This window comes from Anabrus simplex, chromosome 2 (genome assembly GCF_040414725.1).
Source record: "Anabrus simplex isolate iqAnaSimp1 chromosome 2, ASM4041472v1, whole genome shotgun sequence".
In the NCBI taxonomy this organism is placed as follows: Eukaryota; Metazoa; Arthropoda; class Insecta; order Orthoptera; family Tettigoniidae; genus Anabrus; species Anabrus simplex.
In genome coordinates, this window is record NC_090266.1 from 634,125,406 (window position 1) to 634,148,633 (window position 23,228).

The 23,228-nt window shown below is 39.6% G+C and overlaps 1 protein-coding gene across 1 annotated transcript in view; it reads left to right on the forward strand.

Annotated features, from left to right (window-relative positions):
* LOC136864295 (uncharacterized) overlaps positions 1 to 23,228 on the forward strand; it is a 423,236-nt gene that overhangs the window by 160,643 nt on the left and 239,365 nt on the right. The window contains exon 2 of the mRNA XM_067141087.2: positions 11,496 to 11,792. Coding sequence (XP_066997188.2) covers positions 11,496 to 11,792 — 297 coding nt within the window. The remainder of the gene's footprint in view (positions 1 to 11,495; positions 11,793 to 23,228) is intronic.

Genomic DNA, 23,228 nt, shown 5'->3' on the forward strand with positions numbered 1-23,228 from the left:
TTATAGGCAATCAAAAGCATTTAATTTGAGAATTGGGATGCAGTGAGAATTGATGGTAGAATGAGTTCCTGGTTCAAGGTACTTACATGGGATAAACAAAGCTGAAATATTTAACCTTTTTTGTTCATAGTCTATATGGATTATTTACTGAAAGGGAGACATTCAGTTGGGTTGAAATGTAGTAAACAGTTTGCCCTGTATAAGAGCACTTATTAATTCACATACTCTCGTCCTATCACGGTAGATCGAGGCACCAAGTCCCACCTGGACTGATCATTTACAAACATTAGCAAGATGCTATCATTTCTGGGTTGATTTAGCGCGTCTACTTCGTTTAATTAAGACACTTACTGTCTGCACCAATCAGCTTAGGTTTCTCCCACAAATTAACCAGAAGCCGGGCGTCAGATAGTGCGTCCGTTAGCGTTTCTATTGTACTTCCGGAGTTCTCCCTGACTTCAAATATAACTTTGTCGAGGTCGTCCTGGCTTGGAACAACGGCTGCCACTCTTTTCTCTCGTAACAGAAAGAAATACTACTACTAATAATGATTATCTACGTTCCACTACGTCCCTTCCCTACAACGGGCGTCATTGGCATCCGGTCAAGTTGCCACATATGTCACAGAATGAAATATAAGATGATTAGGGCTATTATTTCAATGTATTTGGAATTAATTCTTCAATTTTATCGTATTAATTGGCCTGAGCACTAATTAAGGACTTAGTATGTAATGCGGTATAATACCTTTTGGATAAACGGGTACTAGCGTAATCGACTTGCACAAAATATAGTTAGGATACATGAAGTAATACTTTCCATGAACAGTGTACCTAAAGACGAGGGAAAATTTGAATTTTAGACGTGATCTGTTGCTCTTTGCGTTCCTGTTGATGAACCAAGTGATATAGTTAGTTGATATAATGCATGCATTTATTCCTGCTCGATGTTAGGAGGTGATCAAAGTTTGACAGTCTTGAAGTAAATGGTTTCTTTGATATGAACTTATAAAGTGGGCCTTGAAACATGCACGTTTCACGTCCAGGATCCTTGATATCAATGTCCAGTTACACATAAGTCGTAGTCGATGGGTTAGCTTTCTAGATCATTGTACCTCAAGTTCGCATGTTCATTTTCAGATGGCAAATTTCACAACAGGCCATCATTTAATGAAAATGACGTTCATGTCATCATGTAAAAGAACATTGATAATTATATTAGGTGTTCATTCGCCGAAGTGTTCTCAGCAGTCTATTCTGTCTCGATATAGTTTCACTGATAGGAGAGCTGACTGTTAAGAGCTATGGCAGCGCGAACTGTTAGTGCGAATCCAACGTCGTAATTGGCATACGACGGCTTCTAAATAAAATCATTTCATTTCCACAGCTGAGGGAATTATTATGTAATAATACTCGGCTCCATAGGTAAGTGATCAGAGCCTTAGCCTTCGGTCCTCAGGCCCCGAGTAATTTTAATCTTAATCTGTTAATTTCCCTGGCTCTGGGACTGAGTATTTGTGCTGTTCTGAACGTTCGTGTTGCTCACACACAACGCCATTTTCCACCACACTAACACAAATTTTCCCATACACTGCAGACACCACCCACTGTCATTGGAGAATCAACGCTACAGGGACTGCACTAGGATAGTAATAGCACACGAAATGTTGATTAATTGATGGGTATAAACACATTCGAGTGTAAAACCTTGTAAAGTCGACACGTAAAACAGAAATCCCGCCCGCAAAGGAAAGGAGGGAGTTATAGGAGAGAATTAAGAACGTCTTTGCCTAATGCACAACTACTATCGAACTCAAAAGTATGGACTCTCGAGCTTAAATGTCATACAAAGGCGAACGGTTGGACCAACACCCACATCTAATGACAACAAGTTATAGCTGCGTTCTCGCTAATTTTAAGTGTGGTATGCAATATTTGCATATTTAATGCCTTAGATATTGTAATCGGAATATATTAAGAACGTATTTTTCAACCTTGCATGGACAAACATCGATCTTAGATGTTGTTAAAACCAGAACGCTCCGTCCGAACATAATAAACTCTTATCTTAACAAGTTTCCAAAATTACAGACTTCTGTTGTCATTACTTAAAGTTTTGTTATCAGTTTAATGTCAAATGGGTTTCCCAGTACTACGAAGATGGACGGAGTCATGCTTAACGTCATTATGAACACCGCAAATATTGTTTTTGTAATCAATATTTTCAAGAAAGGTACTTTTTCAATCCGACAAGCTATGTTAATGAGATAAATTTCTCCAAATGGGGGATGTTTTCATTGAGGAATTGAAAACAGTGCCAACCGTTCAAAGAGAAAGATATCTAAACTGACCTCAAAAACGGGTTAATTCAGGTCAATTCAGCAAACCGATTGTAAATCCTAGAACAGTTCTGTTTTTACCTACACCTTCTTGCGTTACATTGTTGGTACCAACGTGAAAAACTACCACCTTCTACTTACCCTCCTATTTAACGTCTACTTTCCTCAATATCTGCCTAAAAATAAATCCTGGATAACACTCTATCCTGGTTCCCTTTCTTCCACACACTTTCCCCATACGCCTAACAATGGAGTCCCCCATTAAGAAGGCCTAAACTCCACCCAGTTCCTTTGATTCCCTTCCCTCCAGGTCACGCCTTTCTTTCCTGACGGCTGAAGAATTCCTCCTCCCTTTTCTCCTTCACATGACATTGTTCCACCTCCGTTTTCCTATCCTCTACTCTACGTTACCCTTTCCTACGTGTTACTTTCCTACTAATTCTCTCATTCTCTGCAGCAGTTCCCTGTTCCTTATCTCTCCTCTGCTATGCTACCTGAAGTCATTCATAGCGATTTCTCACCGATACCTGTCTTGAATTCTGTCCCTTTGCCCTCAATTTCCTTCCCGTTACAACATTAGCCTGTCGGTACTTGTATTCTGTAACTTACTCCTTTCTTATCCATCCTTGTTGTACACGTACCGTATCCTGTACATTGTTTGGAGGAGACCTACGTGCCTTAAATCCTGTCTAACGTGAAAACCTTAATTATCTCCCTCAAACTCTCCAACACTTCCCTCTTACTCCTTTATACTCGCTTACACTCACAAATCCTACACTGTATTCCTTACGCATTCTTTACGAAAACATGAAAATCAACAAAATAAACGTATTCTGTGAATTAAAAATCAAACGAAAGAAATACTGTCTAGGCTACGACGCAAGGATCACACGACAATAAAGTGAGTAATATACTAACTAATAAAATAACTACCCTATAATATTACTTCTTATTACCGAGAAGATTCAAAGCGTAGTACGAAAAAAATCTTCAATTTTTCCACTTGCTCTATAGCAAATATCCTGTTATTATATCGGTTGTAGCGAAGGAAATATGTTTTATCGTTATGTCTTTGGTCGCTATTGACGACGGGATTAGGGAAGTAAGTAAAAATATGGTTTCACATGTTTTATAGCAACAAGCAAAAGAATACAAACTCGGCATTCTTGCTGGTATTAACTTTGTAAATTCAATGTAAGTTTTATTATGCGCAATGTGGAAATGGAAAAATCATTATATGACACTGATGACGCAAGGAGAATTGACGAGTCTCATGCTCTAATGCCAGCCCAAAGTGACGCTTGGGCGCAAAGTCGTCCTCTGTTGGTAAGTACTCCTTACCTCACAAATGGCACGAATAATTTTATAGCTGGATATAGCATATTCATGTTTGAGTCATCGGTCCATATACTAGCTTTGTGCAGCTTCCATTCCACCCTATCCTGTGCTAACCTTTCCATTTCTACGTATCTATTACATACTGTCCGGCTCCATGGCTAAATGGTTAGCGTGCTGGCCTTTGGTCACAGGGGATCCGGGTTCGATTCCCGGAAGGGTCGGGAATTTTAACCATCATTAGTTAATTTCGCTGGCACGGGGGCTGGGTTTATGTGTCGTTTTCATCATCATTTCATCCTCATCACGACGCGCAAGTCGCCTACGGGAGTCAAATCGTAAGACCTGCACCTGGCGAGCCGAACACGTTCTACGTTACTACGTCTACTCTAATCAGTTTGTCATATTCATGCCCAGGTTTAACCCTGCCATTCTAACTGTCTAAATTTCCCTTAGAAACTATGTGAACAACTCCTGGGTTTCGTAAGGTTTATCCTATCATTGTATCTCTTCTTCTGGTCAAATTTAATCAAATCGTTCTCTCACCAGTTCGATTCATTATATCTTCACTCGTGATTCGATCTATCTCACCTTCAGCATTCTTCTGTAACACCACATTTCGAAATCCTTCATTCTCTTCCTTTCTGAGGTAGTTATTGTCCGTGTTTCGCTTCCCTACAATTCCACGCTCCAGATGAATGTCGTCAAAGACATCTTTCCAATTCCTATATCAAGGTGTAAAGTGAGTAAATATTATCTTAATAAAGGACTTCCTTGCTTGTGCTAGTGTGCATTTTATGTCCTCCTTACTTCATCTTTAATTTACCCTCCTTGATTTTTGATTCGTTTTCCAAATTCCTCTTTGATTTCCATTACCGCCTGTTCTATATGAACATAGAAAACAAGAGGGGGACCTTGCCTCACTCCTTTCCGGAACGCTGTTCGTTTTTCATAACCATCTGTTCATATCAGACAACATAGCTCAGAAAAAATACTAAAAACCTACAATTTTAAATATCTTTGCTATGAAACGTTCAATGAAACATTGTATAAGACATAAAAGATTGGAAATAACTTTTTACGGCTCTATATGTATACAGCAGAACCCCGATTAACCAAACTTCGCTAAACCGGAACACGGCTTAACCGAAATACTCAAGCAAAATTGTATTTTAATATTTTGTTTTTACCCTCTCGTTCTTAACCGTCGATATTAGTAATTCTCTTGCTATACGTGCTGAGAGCTACTAGGCAAACCCTATTTTTATATTATGACTTATACCAGAATGCATGTGTAGCATAAAACAAAACAGTTTCTTACCCTCCAGTTCGTTCCATGATGCATTTTTACTTGAACAAACGGGAATTATTATTATTATTATTATTATTATTATTATTATTATTACTGTATTATTATTATTATTACGATAATGATTATTACTGTATTATTCGTCATGAAGATTAAGCAGACGACTCCGACCTTGACAATAGCAGTTCTGAGAATCGAGTTACATTAGATGATAGATTTAATGCATTAGAGGTAAGATTGATTTCGAATTTTTATTAAAATACAGTATCACACGCTTTAATTACAGTATTGTAATAAAATTACTGTATACAGTATTCATTTCAGTAGTAACAAAACAATAGTTTAATTATTTCAGATTGCTTTGCGCTTTGTTGAACAAAGAAATGAATCTACACCAGCTGATGTATTGTTAATTGAACGGTGGCGCGACATAGCTGTACGACAGCGCTGCACCGGGAAAATTCAGAAGAAAATCAGTGATTTTATACAACAAGTGACATTATGTAAACATTTTAATGTTAATAAACAGTATGCACCTTTGCCTAACAGAGTTTATGCATTTTTATTTCGACATTTAACTTCCGAAAATATTTAGCATGTGTCATCCGAAAAAACGTGTCAACCGAAGTGGCTCCGCGCCCTTTATTTCGGATAAACGGGGTTCTACTGTGTACAGCGAATACAATGATAGAGGATATTGTAGCGATTAAATTCGAGGTAGGAATTGGTGGTATTTTAACTAGTTATGGAGATGTAGAGTCGAATGTGGAAGTCTAACGTGTAATTATTACTTTATTGCATGGCGCATAGCAATTGGCGTTAACCGTCACGAGAACACCAACTTTCGGATGAGTGAGCATGTGCATGTCCCTGAAAAAGTCAGATTGTTTGTCTTCAGTAAATACATCGCACGAACGGTGAGGATATTAAATATTTACATCATTTTTAAAAATCTCATTTCCACTGCTACATTCCTTGGGATTGCGTAGTGGAGGTAATAAGTGTGGTGAGAGAAGAGCATACTGGACAGGCTCTTCTTCACACAAAGAGTGACGCTTCAGTTCAACATGAGCAACCTCTATCTCGAGGCATGGTCCAATCTGACGTGCAACACCTTGCGACGTCCGGAGCAACTGCTCCTTACTGATGGCAGTGGGAGACGCGTCCGGTCAGGTGACCAGCACTTCGGCGCTTCCCTGTACCACTCAGTTCATCAATTCCTTCAAATATTCCCATATGAGTAATGCAATGGATTGAGGTCCGGCGACCTCCGTAGCCAGAGCACTGGTCCTCCCTGACCCATCCATCTGTGCTGTCAGTTACCATCAAGCTGTAGCATTTGAAAACGGTGGATCCCCATCATGTTAGTACCACATCCTCCGTCTAACGGCAGGAGGGACGTCTTTCAATAACACTAGGAGAGCGTGGCAGGGAAGCAGGGTCCGCAGAGGTGTTTCGGGAGAAGGTAAGGCCCCTAAACGTCGACTGCTGACGTTCCCCGCTTACACATTAATCTGCCAGGTACCATTCCAGAAAGTTCTTATCTCTCTCCGATTCATTAAGGAGCCAACGACAATATACCGTGCGATGAGTGCGATCGGCAGGCTGAAGGTGTTGGTCTTGAGTGTAGTGGTACACGACATCGTCATGGAGAGTATTGAATGCAATGCGCTGATGGATCCCGAAATGACAGGCTGACCAGTAGTGTGGGTGGGATCCGCGGAAAACGTGCCCAAGGTCCTATCTTCCAATTGCGGAATGCTACGAATCGGTGATCGTTCCCGATCAGCAATGGCAGGCAATGAAATAATCCTAATCTCCCGCATCCATCGATGTAGTCATTCGAAAACATGTGAATCGGGATGGTCGATAACGTCCCATGTACCACCTAGCGGCGACAACAAGGCGATTCTTACTCTCCCTCAACACAAAGTACAGCTGTACTGTAAACAATAGCTAGTTTGTCATCACGTACTGTACTGTACGTGCACTGCGCAGCGTCACGAGTCACACTGGTCTTAGAATGACGTATCTGGTTCGATGTGGACAGTAATGGGAGGACGTGACATTTACGTTGCTTATGTCATGCCAGTGCTGGTATTCAATGCGTACTGCGCGACCCACCCTTTGTCCGGTGTGACGAAAGAGCAATTAGAAAGTGTGGGATGTTTGACGGGGAGATGAGGGTGTTACAATTGTAAAAAAAAAAAAACCTGTGCAAACTAGGGGCGTAACCCACGGAAATAATACTTGCCCTGTCAGTTTTAATTCAGGACATATTGGGTTCGAATCTCACTGACGACAAGCCTGAAGACGGTTTTCTGTTATTTCCCATTTTCACACCAGGCGGGGACTGTGTCATAATTAAGGCCACAGTCGCTTCCTTCCCAATTATAGTTCTTTCTAATCCCACCGTCGCCAGAAGACCTACTGTATCTGTGCTGGTGCGACGTACAGAGGATTGGATATATTTATAAACACCTGCACCACTTAACATGTGGGAATATGTGGGTAGATAAGATGTTAGTTCCCATCTTATTTCTGCATGTTTTGACGTTGTTCTATTACGTCTTCAAAGACGGAATTTTGTATTTACTCTGTATTTTTCAATAGATCTAATTTTAATTGAGAGATTTGGAAATTCAATTTTAAATCTTCCTCTAAGCTACCATTCTATCCCATACTAACGGAGTAATTTATTTTCTAAATTACAAAACCCTTTTTATCAACTTAATGGCGGGTTTCGTTAAGTTATGTTAAGCCACTTCCACGTGACGTAACAGACAGACAGTAATTCACAGGAAACTATTTTCAGCTTTTGTATAACTCGCCTAACCCACGATAAAAGTCAACTAGAAGAAACTCAAATCCTAGAATCACGGACAAAAATACACTTAAATGTATTTCTATAGTATATGCGGCTGCCTAAGTAAGAAGTTATATGTGCGCTCGACTCACCCGGAAGGATATGGGCCCGTTTCCTTTCCAGGAGGTTGGAAGATTTAAAAACGAACCACTTCTGGAGAGCGAAATGGCTCTGAAATTCGCCTAGGAATGACTAATTAGTCGGTGTAGGCAAATATCGCCAAGGTCCAACTAATCACCCTATTTCACTTAGTGTCGATGCTATGGGTAGTGACTTTCCACTCGTTCAAGGACCTCCATGGCCTGTAAGGAAATGGATTTGTATACGAGAAGCCTACTGAACGAATATGAATTGTTTATTTTCAGAACTCACTAAGTCAAGATGGATAAACTTCTCGGAAAACAAACACAATTGAATAATTAATAATGTAGATTATATTTATAAGATTTTTTGGTTCTGGAACTTAAAGTTTAATTGAAAAATTCATGGAAGCATGTAATGGACTCGATTAACATGTCACCATGTTTGTTAGATACATTTAAAAGTTAATGCTAAAAGGATTTCAAAAGAATTAACGATATCTGACCATTATATAATAACGATTGTGAAAATTGCAGCACCGTGAAAGAATGGTCCGAATGAATCCAAACTCGGTGAATGTGTAGAACAGTGAACTTAAAATAAGGGATTAGGATCGCAAAGAGATGGGGTGGGCCCAACAGAGACCTGTCGTGTGACTGACAAGGTCGGTTTTACACCATGTCATGCAAGATGGAAACGTGAAAGCAAGTGCCAGTATGTCTCGTTGACATCAAAAACGCAATATCAGCATGGGAGCAAGTTCGAACGGGGTAGAATGATCGGTCTTCGGGAAACTGTTTTGTAATACCGCGAAATTTCGGCTCATACAGAGCATGGTGCTGCGACAATCATGCCTGTATGAAAGCGGTGGATAGAAGAAGATCGTACGCAGCGACGAACGGGTACTGGACGAAGCAATATGACCACGGCTTTGGATTACAGCCATCTTGTCCGCATGGTCATAACTGACCGTACTACTTCGCCAAGAGTGTTGGCTTGATGCTGGAGCACTACAACATATGTGAATCTATCTACATAGACGGTTCGTCTGCTGTGGACTGGACTGGTTGCGCACATGCCATTGCTTCAGCTTCCATTCTTCAGAAAGCATCAAAGCCTTAGACTACAATGGGCACGTGAATGCCGTCACTGGCGTGTTGAATGGCAGAATGTCGTATTTTCAGACGAGTCCATCTTCAACCTGTCTTGCAGTGATGGCCGCATACGTGTTCGACTCTACCGTGGTGAGCGCAGTCTGTCAGCCTGCATTGTTGGGCCGCATAGCAGACAAACATCCAGTGTGATGGTTTGGGGCACCACTGGGAACAATAGCCAATCTCACCGTGTACGTATTGAGGGAAATCTGAGCAGCAACCGGTACATGAGGGAGGTACTCCGCATCATTCAGGCAACTCCACATGCCGCATTTCAGCAGGACAATGCCGACCACCTGTGGCGAGCAATATGCAAGCCTCCTTCGAAAAACGACGTTGCCACTGCTTCCCTGGCCGGCACTTTCGCCTGACATGTCGCACATCGAACGTGTCTGAGATAGACTATGGTTGGTCGACAACTTGTTCGTCACGATCCTCCGGAGACCAGTGTCGATGATTTTTGAACTTGCATACAAACTGCGTGGAGGGAGATTCCCCAGAAACAATCCAGAGCCTCTTTGATTCCATGCCACGACGTTTATAGGCTCTGATTGCAGCGCATGGAGGCTACATAAAATACTGACAACTCAAGCTCAAAGGTCACGTAGAGATCTGTAAACTTAATCATTTTTGTATTATCACTTGCCTACTCTGTGGTGTAGGCCTAAAGTTATAATCTGTCACGTGTTTGCTTCTTGGTGATGCAATTTTCATAAACGTAAGTGCATTCAGTACTGTACATATAAACTATAAATTCAGGTTCTATTTATAAATTGGCACATGTTTTTCACAATGACATTATTAAATATTATTGTTCATCTACTCAAAAAGGTTCACATTGTAGGTAGTAACAAAGTGTGTTGACAAACTTATGAAAAAATAAGTTCGTTTAAATGAAACTATGTAGAAACTTTGTCTGAAATTAACATCATTTTCATTCTACCTCTCTGTCTGTGACGTCCCAGTCATACACACTTTCCTAGGATCTTTGAAATTCCTCCTCATTGGGCAGGTAATCATCAATATTTTTCAGATCCAAGTCCATTCTATACACCGAATTTGTGGCATTTCTATGCAGAAAGATCAGTTTTCGTTTCTCACATAAAGCGAAAACGAGAAAATTAGTGAGTTACGGGATTTAAAAATAACCGATTCACTTTAGTTGGTATGGACATATTCGTTTTGTACCTAAAACTTCAATTGTTCTCTACAAAAGAACACATTTCCTCTGAGGTTGCTCACACCGGTGTTCCTCTGCTTGTCACTTGGTGGTATTAGTGGTAATTGTTTTCGTCGTAATGTGCTCCTTATAGCACATCGTACTCCAGATTGTGAGTTAGATTCCTACTGAGGTTGGTCCCCTCTCGACCGATTTCTATTCAATTCCAGGCTCTAGCACATTTATAAGACAAGTGGGATAACATATCACTCACTCAGAAAAGGTATTCTGTGGTTTCTCAACTCATTGTAAGAGAGATTTAGGATGATAGCTAATATTTTAGGCGGCAGCCGCTCTCTTAGCAATCTTATCACTTTCTAATTAGCCGGGCTGGGTGGCTCAGAAGGTCAAGGCGCAGGCCTTCTGATCACAACTTGGCAGCTTCGATCCTGGCTCAGTCCGGTTGATATTTGAATGTGCTCAAATACGTCGGGCTCGTGTTGGTAGACTTAGTGGCACGTAAAATAACTCTTGCAGGATAACATTCCGGGACCTCGGCGTCTCCGAAAACAGTAACAGTAGTTAGTGGGACGTAAAGCAAATAACATTATTATTATTATTATTATTATTATTATTATTATTATTATTATTATTATTATTATTACAGATTTTAGACACACGTTGTTTATGAGATATTGACGTCACAAGCCCCTTAAGTTGTGGAAAAAAACAATAAACGTTTATTTCTCAGGCACATTGAAGGGATTACTATTGTTAGAGTTATCCGCATTCTATAGTTCTTTCCTTAAATATAGCTTTTTACCTTAACTGGTGGGGTTGCCTGATCGAGGGTTAAAGGTGAGATTATTTCACGGGACAGGATATGGCTTCGATTTCCCGTAAGGAAGTTGGAGATATTTAGAAATAAGACTTTCATTTTCGGAGATACATAGCCTTTGGCCCTGGGGTTCATTTAGCTCACAATTGCAATGAGCACTAGGTTGATGTCGAAGGTCAAAAGAGGCCAGGTATAGAGCTAATCTCTTCACTAGTGCCAAGGATGCCTTAGCAGTCACAGCAACAAAAACGCATTTGATACAAGTACTTGGGAACCTTGTATCCCGTTTCGAGCCTAAGATAGTAGAACCAATTAGTTTTCTTCAAACTCCGTTTTAAATGGACAGTTTCAATAACAATAGGAAGTTTATTCTTACTGAAGTTTAAACATACATTGTTGTGTTTTGTTGTTCCAGGTGACTCGGATGTTGCCGAGGAGATCAGCGTTGACGTAGGCGCGATGGTGCTCTTGAGCTGTTCACTGGACCACACCGTCGAGGAATGTCAGTGGTCGTGGCGTCCTCTCAGTGATTCCACTAGCGTCGCTGTTGTTGTGAAACAGTTCCCATCGTTCGGGAACATCAGCAACGACTGTAGTGTGCGCTTTGCCAGCGTCCAGACCGACCAGGAAGGGGAGTGGACGTGCGGTACTCGAGGTGTGGGCCAGGACGGATTCGCTGTCACCGCTTCCAAAGTACTGCGTGTTCGTCAAAGTGAGTACAATGAATCTTGTATAGTGCACTTTACTTTCCACTGGAACAGAGGGCATCAGTTCCATTGCTCACGGTGCTCTTCAGCCCTTCACCAAATGTTCAACCTCATCCTTGTTATAACATCTCCGCAAGTGTTCAGCCCTCCTTCTCTCCGAGCACCGCAGGCTTTCGTATCAAATACTTGTTTTTCAATTGTGTTCTTTACTTTTTTGAGTGCGTGTGTGTGTTTGTGTAGAGGGAAGCTGAGATCTATATAGGCATGTGAGAAAACAGCTGAGAACTTGACTTCAAACTTTGGTGGAGAGGACTTGACTTCACTCTCTTCCTTTTATATGATTTTTCTGATGCCCATGCCCATAACACCGACCAACAAAAATGACTTTAGGTGGATACCTTGGTAACCAACACACATTCTAAGACAACGGAAACATGTTGATTCAAAATATGCGAACCATTTGTCTCTACCACCCACCGTTTTTTTTGATATACATCAACCATTTACATATGTTTAACATTGTATCAAGGAAACCAACTTAAGATTCACTAGAGCATCGATTGCTACATGGAGTGCTAATGGAAGATGGCACCTCATGGAACATATTCTATTTGTTTGTTACATAGCAGCACACGTTGCAAAACACATCTGGTGAATTTATGCAACCTATGGATCACATAATGTCCGCTGTCACTGACAATAAAGAAGAAACAAATGAAAATATTCTTCTTTATATGAAAAATAACGAAGAACTATGAGTCATTATTCGATTTATTATTATTATTATTATTATTATTATTATCATCATCATCATTATTTCAGTTGTATATTTTGTTCTTAATATTTTAAGGTGGAAGGCCTCCATATGCCATATGAGTAATTTGTTTTGAACAAACGGATGGGAAAACAGTGTAATTTTCAACTTGGAAACTTTGTATGAGTCATGTGGAACACCCCAGTGTCCGTTGATGTTGTTATTGTCTCGGATCCGCAAGAGGTTCAGGGCGTGGTCTTGGAATGACAAGAGAATCTTCCACTCGTGATTGGATGGCCAGCATCAATCTAGAAGTATCATGAATGTGTAGAGGGAAGCTGAGATCTATATAGGCATGTGAGAAAACAGCGGAGGACTTTAATTCAAACTTTGGTGGAGAAAACTTGACTTCAAACTTTGGGAGGAAGAGGAGATGCGATTTTGATGGAACGTGGTGAGATAATGTTTGTAGAATGTGAAGTGTGGTACTAACCTACTACTGTGGAGTGTTTAGGCACTTGGTATTGTATCACTTGTGGCGGCTTGGTATTATATGCTGGTAAAAGCTATGGGGTACTGTGTCTCAGACTTTCCATAATTTATGTTCTAGAACAGCGAGCGTGTGTTGCTCGAGTGAATGTATCTTTAAACCAATTGTTAGGATTAGTGAATACTGAATTATAAGGTACAGTATCAATGTGGTATAACAAGTGCCAATTATGAGAATATGTAAGTTGTGTTGATACACAGAGACAGTGAAGGGTATTCATCCACATATATGTAGTTTTTAATGAACTTTCAACGGACTAACTGCAAATGGTAGCTTGGTCCTCACCTTTGGTTTCCTACTGTTGTTGTTGTTGTTGTAAAAATGGAGTCTTCCAGCGGTATTTTGTGAGTGTATTTTATGTATATTTTGGTTTGTTGATGAGGTGCCCATGCACCGATATTATTCGGAATATAGGTATTTTATGATCAGTGGAGTTAATGATGAAGCTAGGTGCAGTTCTTACCTGTTTAGTTGTTTTCAGAAGGTTAGGTAAGGCCTGAAGCAGATGTACCAGTACGCAGCTTTGTGTACACGCCCTGGGAGAGAGAGTATTATCATGCTCTATGAAAATTCGAGGGATCCATTCTGGTGAATTCTGGCACTCATACTACGGACATTTCGATTAATTATTTTTAATTAATTTATTTTATTAATTTATTCCGTATGTATTCATATATTTACCTATATGTCAGTACTTCTGACGAGCACATTAACATTATTGTGTGACATGTACTTTTTAAAACTTGCAGCCTGTTGATGATTTCATTTGTGTCTTTTCACGATTCCGATCCGCGCAGCATAATTGATTTCACATTGCTCTTCCAGGTAGAATACAGCTGAACAAATGCATAATTAGTTTTCTTGACACGCTGCTTTACATCTTTGCAACAGTATTGCACTTTAGTGTTTCACTGTTCTAAATATTACTGTTCTACGAATAGTTATGCAGGCATCAACTGAAAAAGAATATGTCAAAATCAAACATTTTGAGTCTGGTTGTCTGCGACGAGCAATGAACAATTCGTTGTGTGAAGTAAAGAAGTGCAAAAAAGGTGGAACTGGACGTCTTATTCAGCATTCATATCCATCAAAGAAACCACAGGAACTTGTCTCTCTACCTTACCTATCCCATACATAAACGTGTGTTCCACTGGATTCGTTCATTGCCCATTTTCAAGGATATCCCTATGTAACGTACATAACTGAACTTTTCTGACACGACTATTATCTAAACCTACTCATGGGTCAGTAGGCCATAGCATGTGGAGACTGGTCGTCTACAACAAATGCATTATTTTTTCTCGATACGCGGCTTTACATCTTTTCAGCCTTCCATCTTTGCAACACTATTGCACTATAGTTTTTCACTACCTACTCTAAATATTACTGTTCTACGAATATTGTAATGCAGTCATTACTGCCTACAGTTCTTGGACATCATTATAAAAACTATCATTCGCATCCTTAATGGTCTTATTGGCTATGCAATCTCCTTTGCAGTCGACGCAAATCATGTAAGGTTATATCAGCCAACGAAGATGGGTGACAATAAATAAATAAATAAATAAAATAAATAAATAAATAAATAAATAAATAAATAAATAAATAAATAAAATGAAATAGTTTTCATGAAAACATCATGGGTAGAATACTACCAATAAAACTACAAAAGTATGTAAAATGAAAAATTGTTGTATCCTACAATATTTTACTATCCCACTTTGTTAATTCCTCTTTAGAGGGAATTTCACTATCCCGATTGTCAACCACCACGGGATTAAGCTCGGACATTATTGTTTTAATTACTACCGTATTAGAATACTATGTACAATGTATTTACAGTCGCGACTCCATGTTCGTCGTAACCATCATACTTTGTCTCTCCTCCATCGAGTTCTTGCTACATCTTCCCCATCTTACCTTTCTTCGCGTTTCCATTACTTCTCAAATGTTCATGACAGACATAAAAGAGCTCAAACATCCAACCTGCTCATCATCCCTCACCATCGAACTGCCGCATATAACAGCTCATTCTCGGTGTTTGCCGCACGAGAATGGAATCGTTTATCGGACGACGTCAGAGGAATACCAACTACAGTGTCATTTAAAAGAGCGTTAAGAGGTACAGCAGGATGCGAGTGACCTGTGCATTTCTGGCCTTTCAGTGATCGTGCTATTACAATATCGTGTTGGCTACTGAATGCATGATTCGAAGCAGTGTATCGATTCATTCAAGTGTCCGAGTGAATCGATTCACAGGAACGGCGAGCTCACGGCACACGATTCAGCTTACTCCCAGCGGACAGTGCTGAGTGGCGCACTCACTGGACGTTGACGGGGAGCCGAGCTTCCGCTGCAGCGAGACAGTGAATCATGGCACATCGAAAGAATCGTGAACGAGCGCGGCTCAGTGAGACACATGATACACACGGCTCCTTATCGGCTCACTGGATACGCGGAGAGCCGAGCTTCCGCTGCAGCGAGACAGTGAATCATGGCAATCGAAAGAATCGTGAACGAGCGCGGCTCAGTGAGACACATGATACACACGGCTCCTTATCGGCTCACTGGCCACGCGGAGAACCGAGCTTCCGCTGCAGCGAGACATACAGTGAGCCATGACACACGGAAAGAATCGTGAACGAGCCGGCTCATTGAGACACAAGATACGCACGGCTCCTTATCGGCTCACTGCAGTGAGACATACAGTGAGCCATGCTACACTGAAAGAATCGTATGCTATAATGGACTCTCGAGCTTAGCTCATTTGAAAATAATACCCATTTGCATTCACTGTCCTCTTCTTACAGGGAGGTTTAAATAATAGATGGATTTATTTGCAGTGTTAAAAAGGTAGTCACAACATAATTCTGAAGTAGCTAGTAAGTAGGTAGGCTATTAGGTTATACTATTTATTAGTTTAATGAATCTTAGTATTATAACTTAGTTGACATTTGACAATTAAACTCGACTCTAGCCTGCCCTATGACTGGGTCATGCTCATGACCACTCAAAAGTACCTGTTTAATATTGGGAAGAACGGCTCAATATTTTCTCAGTTCATATGTCACATCGTTGCACAAGACTTCAATCATATGTGGACAGACGAAATAACAGTGTTGAATCAGAAAGCCAGCGGGCTACTGTACATCTCGGGTAGCCTATAAAAATATGACGATTTAAAAAAATCCTTAGCTGATAGAAAAATACATATTTTCAAAAATGACTGAGCGAGTTGTCGTGCGGTTAATATCGCGTGGCTATGCGCTTGCATTCGGGGAATGGTGGGTTCGAATCCCACCGTCGGCAGCCGTTAAGATGGTTTTCCGTAGTTTCCCCATTTTCACACCAGGAAATGCTGGGAGTGTACCTTAATTCAGGCCATGGCTGCTACCTTCCTAATCCTAACCTTTCCCACCCTGCGTTGCCGGAAACCTTCGATGTATTAGAGTAACTAGCATTTTTTCTAAGAAAGGAGTTCATAGTATGAAGACCAGATGCGAGCTGCGAGCACAGAATGCTGTTGCTGCTGTCTTACCAGCACATACTACACAGATGCAGTAGGAGCGGTGACCAATGAACCGTGAATCGGATCACTGTATCGATTCAGTAACGTGAACGGAATCAAATGAATCGATTCAGTAAAATGAATCGAATGTCCCATCACTATTACAATATCATTACTAGCTATTATTATTATTATCATTGCTGTTGTATGTATGTCTCACTGTGGTGGAGTTTTATTTCAGTTATATTTTGATTGTGTTTAAATTGTGTCTTCTAGTATTAATTACGGTAGTATTACTTATGACTTTAATGTATACTAATTGGTTTAGTGTAAGAGAAGGCCCAATGGCCTTAACTGCGCTAATAAAGACATTTATCTATCTATCTATCTATCTATTACTTTTTTTATTACAGTGGAAATGAAATGTCGTATGGCTTTTTAGTGCCGGGATATCCCTTAATGGGTTGCGCTCGCCAGGTGCAGGTCTTTCTATTTGACTCCCGTAGGCGACCTGCTCGTCGTGATGAGGATGAAATGATGATGAAGACAACACATACACTCAGCCCCCGTGCCGTAGGAATTAACCAATTAAGGTTAAAATCCCCGACCCGGCCGGGAATCGAACCCGGGACCCTCTGAACCGAAGGCCAGTACGCTGACCGTTCAGCCAACGGGTCAGATAATTACAATGGACAATCACTATTTGTAATATAAAATATGCTAATTTTTCTAACTTTGAGTTTATAGTTAACAATTATTTACAGTAACTGTGGCCATCGCAAAGTACATGCATGCACTATATGGATGTTGATAACGCTATCCTTACGTCGCCTTTGACTAAGCAGATCCTCCGGAAAACCGCACTATGCATTAACAGATTAATAAATAAATATGGTGCTATATATAGGCTACCATTTTTATAATTTCATTCATTACTTAAATATTTTCTTATCGGGTTTCTTCTTTATACAATTCATTTCTTACTTAATAATATCGTTACTGAGTAAGATCACTCTTTCCCATTATCATACATGCATTGAAGAAAATAGATCTGAACTGAGGAAGGAAAGGTTTGAGGTCTGGGGAAAGAATGTTTTCAACGGACGCTTTAGGTATACTTTACTTTGTTAAGCATCTGTCGCTCGAAATATCTTCGCATGACTCCGAGGTCAGATTCATGGTATCTGTATCACAAAGCGCTCTCAAAGAACAGTTTGGGTTGTACCTAACAGATTTCTTTGAAACTTTGATGAATGATCAATTATCACATCCTAAATTTAAAGGTAATAACAAGCTTGCTGTAAAATCAACGGCACTGTTACAACGAATTTTTGAAAAGTAGCTGGGTGGTTCGGAGCCGTTAGCTGATGATGACGTAGAGTGATCTTCCCTCTGCACTATAGATAGTTCTACTGTATTTTCTAGATAAATAAAATGCTTCATACCGAAAATATTTTGACAACACGAACAGAATGTCACGCTCTACAAACCTATTTTACTAACACGTACAATATATGTATATATCAAAATATTGAAGGTTTGTAATACTTCTGTATTGTTTATAATGGAAACTATAATGCATACATGGGCTTGTCACTCCTTGAGAGGAAGGGGAATCTCAGTATACGCTGACCTGACAATTGCCAACTTTTGTGTGAATAATCGCAGTGGATTGTCGTCTTCGGCGGTTTGAGAGTCCCCGGAAGGTGCACTAGTACAACCCGCTGCCGTCATCCTGACTGTGGCGAGACTAAAACTTTAGGACAGATGCTTGGTATATGCCCCAAGGAGCACTCCACAGGGTTAGATTAGCTCTACCTTCTGTATTAAGAGAAATGAATTAGTAAGTTTATGAAGAAGTCCACTTTGTCTTCTAAGGGGTGGAATAGAAGAGCCAATATGCTTGCCATTCATCCGCAAAAGCTCACTGGTTTAGTGTTCGATCCAAGTCTTGAAAGAGACATTGAGCAAGCGATTGAGGCTGACACAGACAAAAGATATATTTATGAACCATGCCTCCCATATTTAAGCGAATATTACAATATCGGACTTGAACATTGGTCAGTTAAAGGATTGCTGTTTGGTAGAATGGGAGGTACAGAAAAATACACCTGGAACGTTTTGAAAGGTTTAGGTATTACCCGAAATACTCTCAACAGTATCATAACAGGCATCATCAAAGACTGCACCACCACCTTTATATTTCATAATTATCAATATAGTCCACTTTGTGTGATAATCCCCTGTCGCATCTTCCTTCCGTGAAGTGCGAGTCCAAGCAGTTATTTATTTGTTCAAACTGTAACAGCGTTTCTGTAAAATTCAGGACCCTTGTGGTTACACGCAGTACATGTGCTGATGTTCTTATGAATATATACAGGTATGTGTATATATAGTGTGTGTGTGTGTGTGTGTGTGTGTGTGTGCGCGCGTGTGTGTGTGTGGCATTAAAATGCCGACCCCATGGTGTAGAGGTAGCGTGCCTGCCTCTTACCTGGAGGTAGCGTGTTCGATTCCCGGCCAGGCTAGAGACTTTTAGCTGGAGGCTGGTTTGAGGTCCACTCAGCCTACGTGGTAACATTTGAGGAGCTATCTGACGGTGAGATAGCGGCTCTGGTGTAGAAAGTCATGAATAACGACCGAGAGGAGTTGTCGTGCCGACCACACGGTACCTGGTAATCTGCAGGCCTTCGAGTTGAGCAGCGGTCGCTTGGTAGGCCATGGCCCTTCGGGGCTGTAGCGCCATGGGGTTTGATTTGGTTTTTGGTGTGCATTAAATTTTGATCAGTTTTTGAAATAAACATGCAAGCTGTTAATCTATATATATAAAAGAACTTGTCCTGACTGACTGACTGACTGACTGACTGATTCATCATCGCCGAGCCGAAACCACTGGACACAAAGAAATGAAATTTTGAGTATATATTCATATTAACATGTACGTGCTCGCTAAGAGAGGATTTTTGGATATTCCGTCGCTAAGGGGGTGAAAAGTGGGGTGAAATTTTAAAAAGAAGATATCTATATCTCAAAACTTTAAAATTTTACAGATCTAAAAATTGGCATTTAGAATCTTCATTAAAAATAAGGAAACACGTATTTTTTTGTTTTCAGAAAATCCCAATAGGAGGGGTGAAAAAGGGTGAAAAATGGGGAAAAATGGGTTGAATGCTTTTAATCAGGATACCAGTACTTATATCTCAGAAACTGAAGATATTACAGACCTGAAAATTGGTACTTTTGATCTCTTTTAAAAATAAAGGAACACGTATTTTTTTGTTTTTGGAAAATCCAATTAATGGGAGGGTGAAAAGGGGTGAATTTTTAAAATGAGTGAATCTATATCTCCAAACTTTTAAAGTTTGCAGATGTAAAAATTGGTATTTAGAATCTTCATTAAAAATAATGAAACACGTATTTCTTTGTTTTTAGGAAAATCGCAATAGGAGGGGTGAAAAGGGGTGAAAAAGGGGTTGAATGCCTTTAATGAGGCTACTTATATCTCAGAAACTGAAGATATTACAGACCTGAAAATTGGTGTTTGGGATCTCCTTTAAAAATAAAGAAACCCGTATTTTGTTTTGTTTCTGGAAAATCCAATTAAGGAGGGGGTGAAAAGGGGGTAGTATTTTATGTATCTATATCTCAAAACTATAAAAGGTTATAGATGTGAAAATTGGTATTTAGAATCTCCTTTAAAAATAAAGAGACACTTATATTTTGTTTTCGGGAAATCCCAATAGGAAGGGTGGATACGGTTGAAAAAGAGGTCGAATGCCTTTAATGCGTCTACTAATATTAGACAACCTGAAGATATTACAGACCTGAAAATTGGCGTTTGGGATCTCCTTTAAAAATAAAGAAACACGTATTTTTTTTTTGTAAAACAAAATTAATGTGGGGGGGGGGGTGAAAAGGGGGTGATTTCTTAAAATGAGTGTATCTATATCTCAAAACTTTTAAAGTTTATAGATGTAAAAATTGGTATTTAGAATCTCCTTTAAAAATAAAGAAACATGTATTCTTTTGTTTTCGTAAAATCCCAATAGGAAGGGTGTAAAAGGGTGATTATGGGTTGAATGCCTTTAATGAGGCTACTTATATTTCAGAACCTGAAGATATTACAGACCTGAAAATTGGTATTTGGGATCTACTTTAAAAGTAAAGAGACACGTATTTTTTGTTTTTGGAAAAATCTAAATATTGGGGGTTGAAAAGGGGGGGGGGGTGAATTTTTTAAAATGAGTTTGTCTACATCTTAAAACTTTAAAATTTACAGATGTAAAAGTTGGTAGTTAGAATCTCCTTTAAAAATAAAGAGACACTTATATTTTGTTTTCGGGAAATCCCAATAGGAAGGGTGGATAAGGTTGAAAAAGAGGTCGAATGACTTTAATGCGTCTACTTATATTAGACAACCTGAAGATATTACAGACCTGAAAATTGGCGTTTGGGATCTCCTTTAAAAATAAACACATATTTTTTGTTTTTGTAAAACAAAATTAATGGGGGGGGTGAAAAGGGGGTGATTTATTAAAATGAGTGTATCTATATCTCAAAACTTTTAAAGTTTATAGATGTAAAAATTGGTATTTAGAATCTCCTTTAAAAATAAAGAAACATGTATTCTTTTGTTTTCGTAAAATCCCAATAGGAAGGGTGTAAAAGGGTGATTATGGGTTGAATGCCTTTAATGAGGCTACTTATATTTCAGAACCTGAAGATATTACAGACCTGAAAATTGGTATTTGGGATCTACTTTAAAAGTAAAGAGACACGTATTTTTTGTTTTTGGAGAAATCCAAATATTGGGGGTTGAAAAGGGGGGTGAATTTTTTAAAATGAGTTTGTCTACATCTTAAAACTTTAAAATTTACAGATGTAAAAGTTGGTAGTTAGAATCTCCTCTAAAAATAAAGGAACACGTATGTTTTTGTTTCCTGTAAATCCCAATAGGAGGGGTGTAAAAGGGGGAAAAATGGGTTGAATGTCTTTAATGAGGACACATATATCTCAGAAACGGAAGATATTACAGAACTGAAAATTTGTATATGGGATCTCCTTTAAAAATGAAGAAGCACGTATTTTTTAGTTTTTGGAAAATCCAATTAATGGCGGTTAAACAGGAGTGACAAATTGGGGTGAATTTTTTGAAAGAAAATATCTACAGAATATCTTGGAAACGTAAAATCTACTGACGTAAAAAGTGGGTGTTTGAAATCTCCTGCACATGTAAAGAAATATAGGTGATTTGTTTTTGGAAACTCCACTTAAGGGGAACTAAGAAGGGGTGAAATTATAAAAAACTTAACATGCTACAGAAGTGAAAAATGATATTTTTTATCTCTATTAAACATAAAGGTACGTGTATTTTTAATTTTCGGAAATACCACTTGGGTGTATGGGGGGGGGGGGTAAAAGTGACTGAAAATGGCGTTGAATTCTTTTAATTAGGCTACTGATATCTCAAAAATGAAGATGTTACAGACGTGAAATTTGATATTTGCAATCTGCTTTAAGAGTAAAGAAACACGTATTCTCGGAAAATCCAATGAAGGGTGGGGGGTGAAAGAATAAAAAAATTAATTGACTTAATTGTATGAGAATACATACATCTAATAAAATTCTAAAGTTGTTACAGACGTGAAAATTCGTATTTGGATCTCCTTTAAAAACAAAGAAAAACGAACGCGTTTTGGGGGGAAACCATTTTGGGGGGCGGGAGTGTAAAAGAGCTGAATTCCTTTCATGAGGACACATAAATCAAAAACTGAAGAAGTTAGAGTCGTGATAATTGGTATTTAGAAGATCCTTTACCATTAAAGAAACAAGTACTTTTTGAGGGGGTGGGGGGGAGTAGTGTGAAATGAAGTGAAAAATTAAATTATTTTTATGGGGATACTTATATCTCAAAACTGAATGTAATAGACGTGAACATTGGTGTTTGAAATCCCCTTTAAACATAAAGAAACACGCCTTCTTTTAATTTTGGGGGGGGGGGGTGGCGGTAAATAAACTTAACGGCGGTGGGGTGTAAAAGGAGGTGAGACCAATTGATTTTACTGTTCTTAATGTACTTATAAGGACCCTCCGTTTCTCAGGCGGTAGCGCGCCGGCCTCTCACACCTGGGTTACGTGGTTCAAATCCCGGTCACTCCATGTGACATTCGTCCTGGACAAAACGGAGGCGGGACAGGTTTTTCTCCGGATACTCCGGTTTTCCCTGTCATCATTCATTCCAGCAACGCATAATAATAATAATAATAATAATAATAATAATAATAATAATAATAATAATGTTCCGGACCGTCGTCAAATGTGTGAACCGCGCTGGAAACTGCTCCTGGACGGGTAATGACTAAGAATGCAGTCCGGCCGCCGGTTCAGTGCCGCCAAGGCACCCAATATGACACCTTCGCCGGATCTCCTGATGGATTTTATCCATATTAAAAATGATTATAGGAAGAGATTGCAAAGATTTAGGGACCCAACTGACCGGGAAGAATACCTGAGCCTAGCCCGGGAAGTACGAAATCGATTGCTGGAAATGAAGATTGAAAAATGGGAAGAAACGTGCTGTAATCTAATAGAAAACGAGTCAGATCGGGGAATTTTGGTGGATTCTCGCA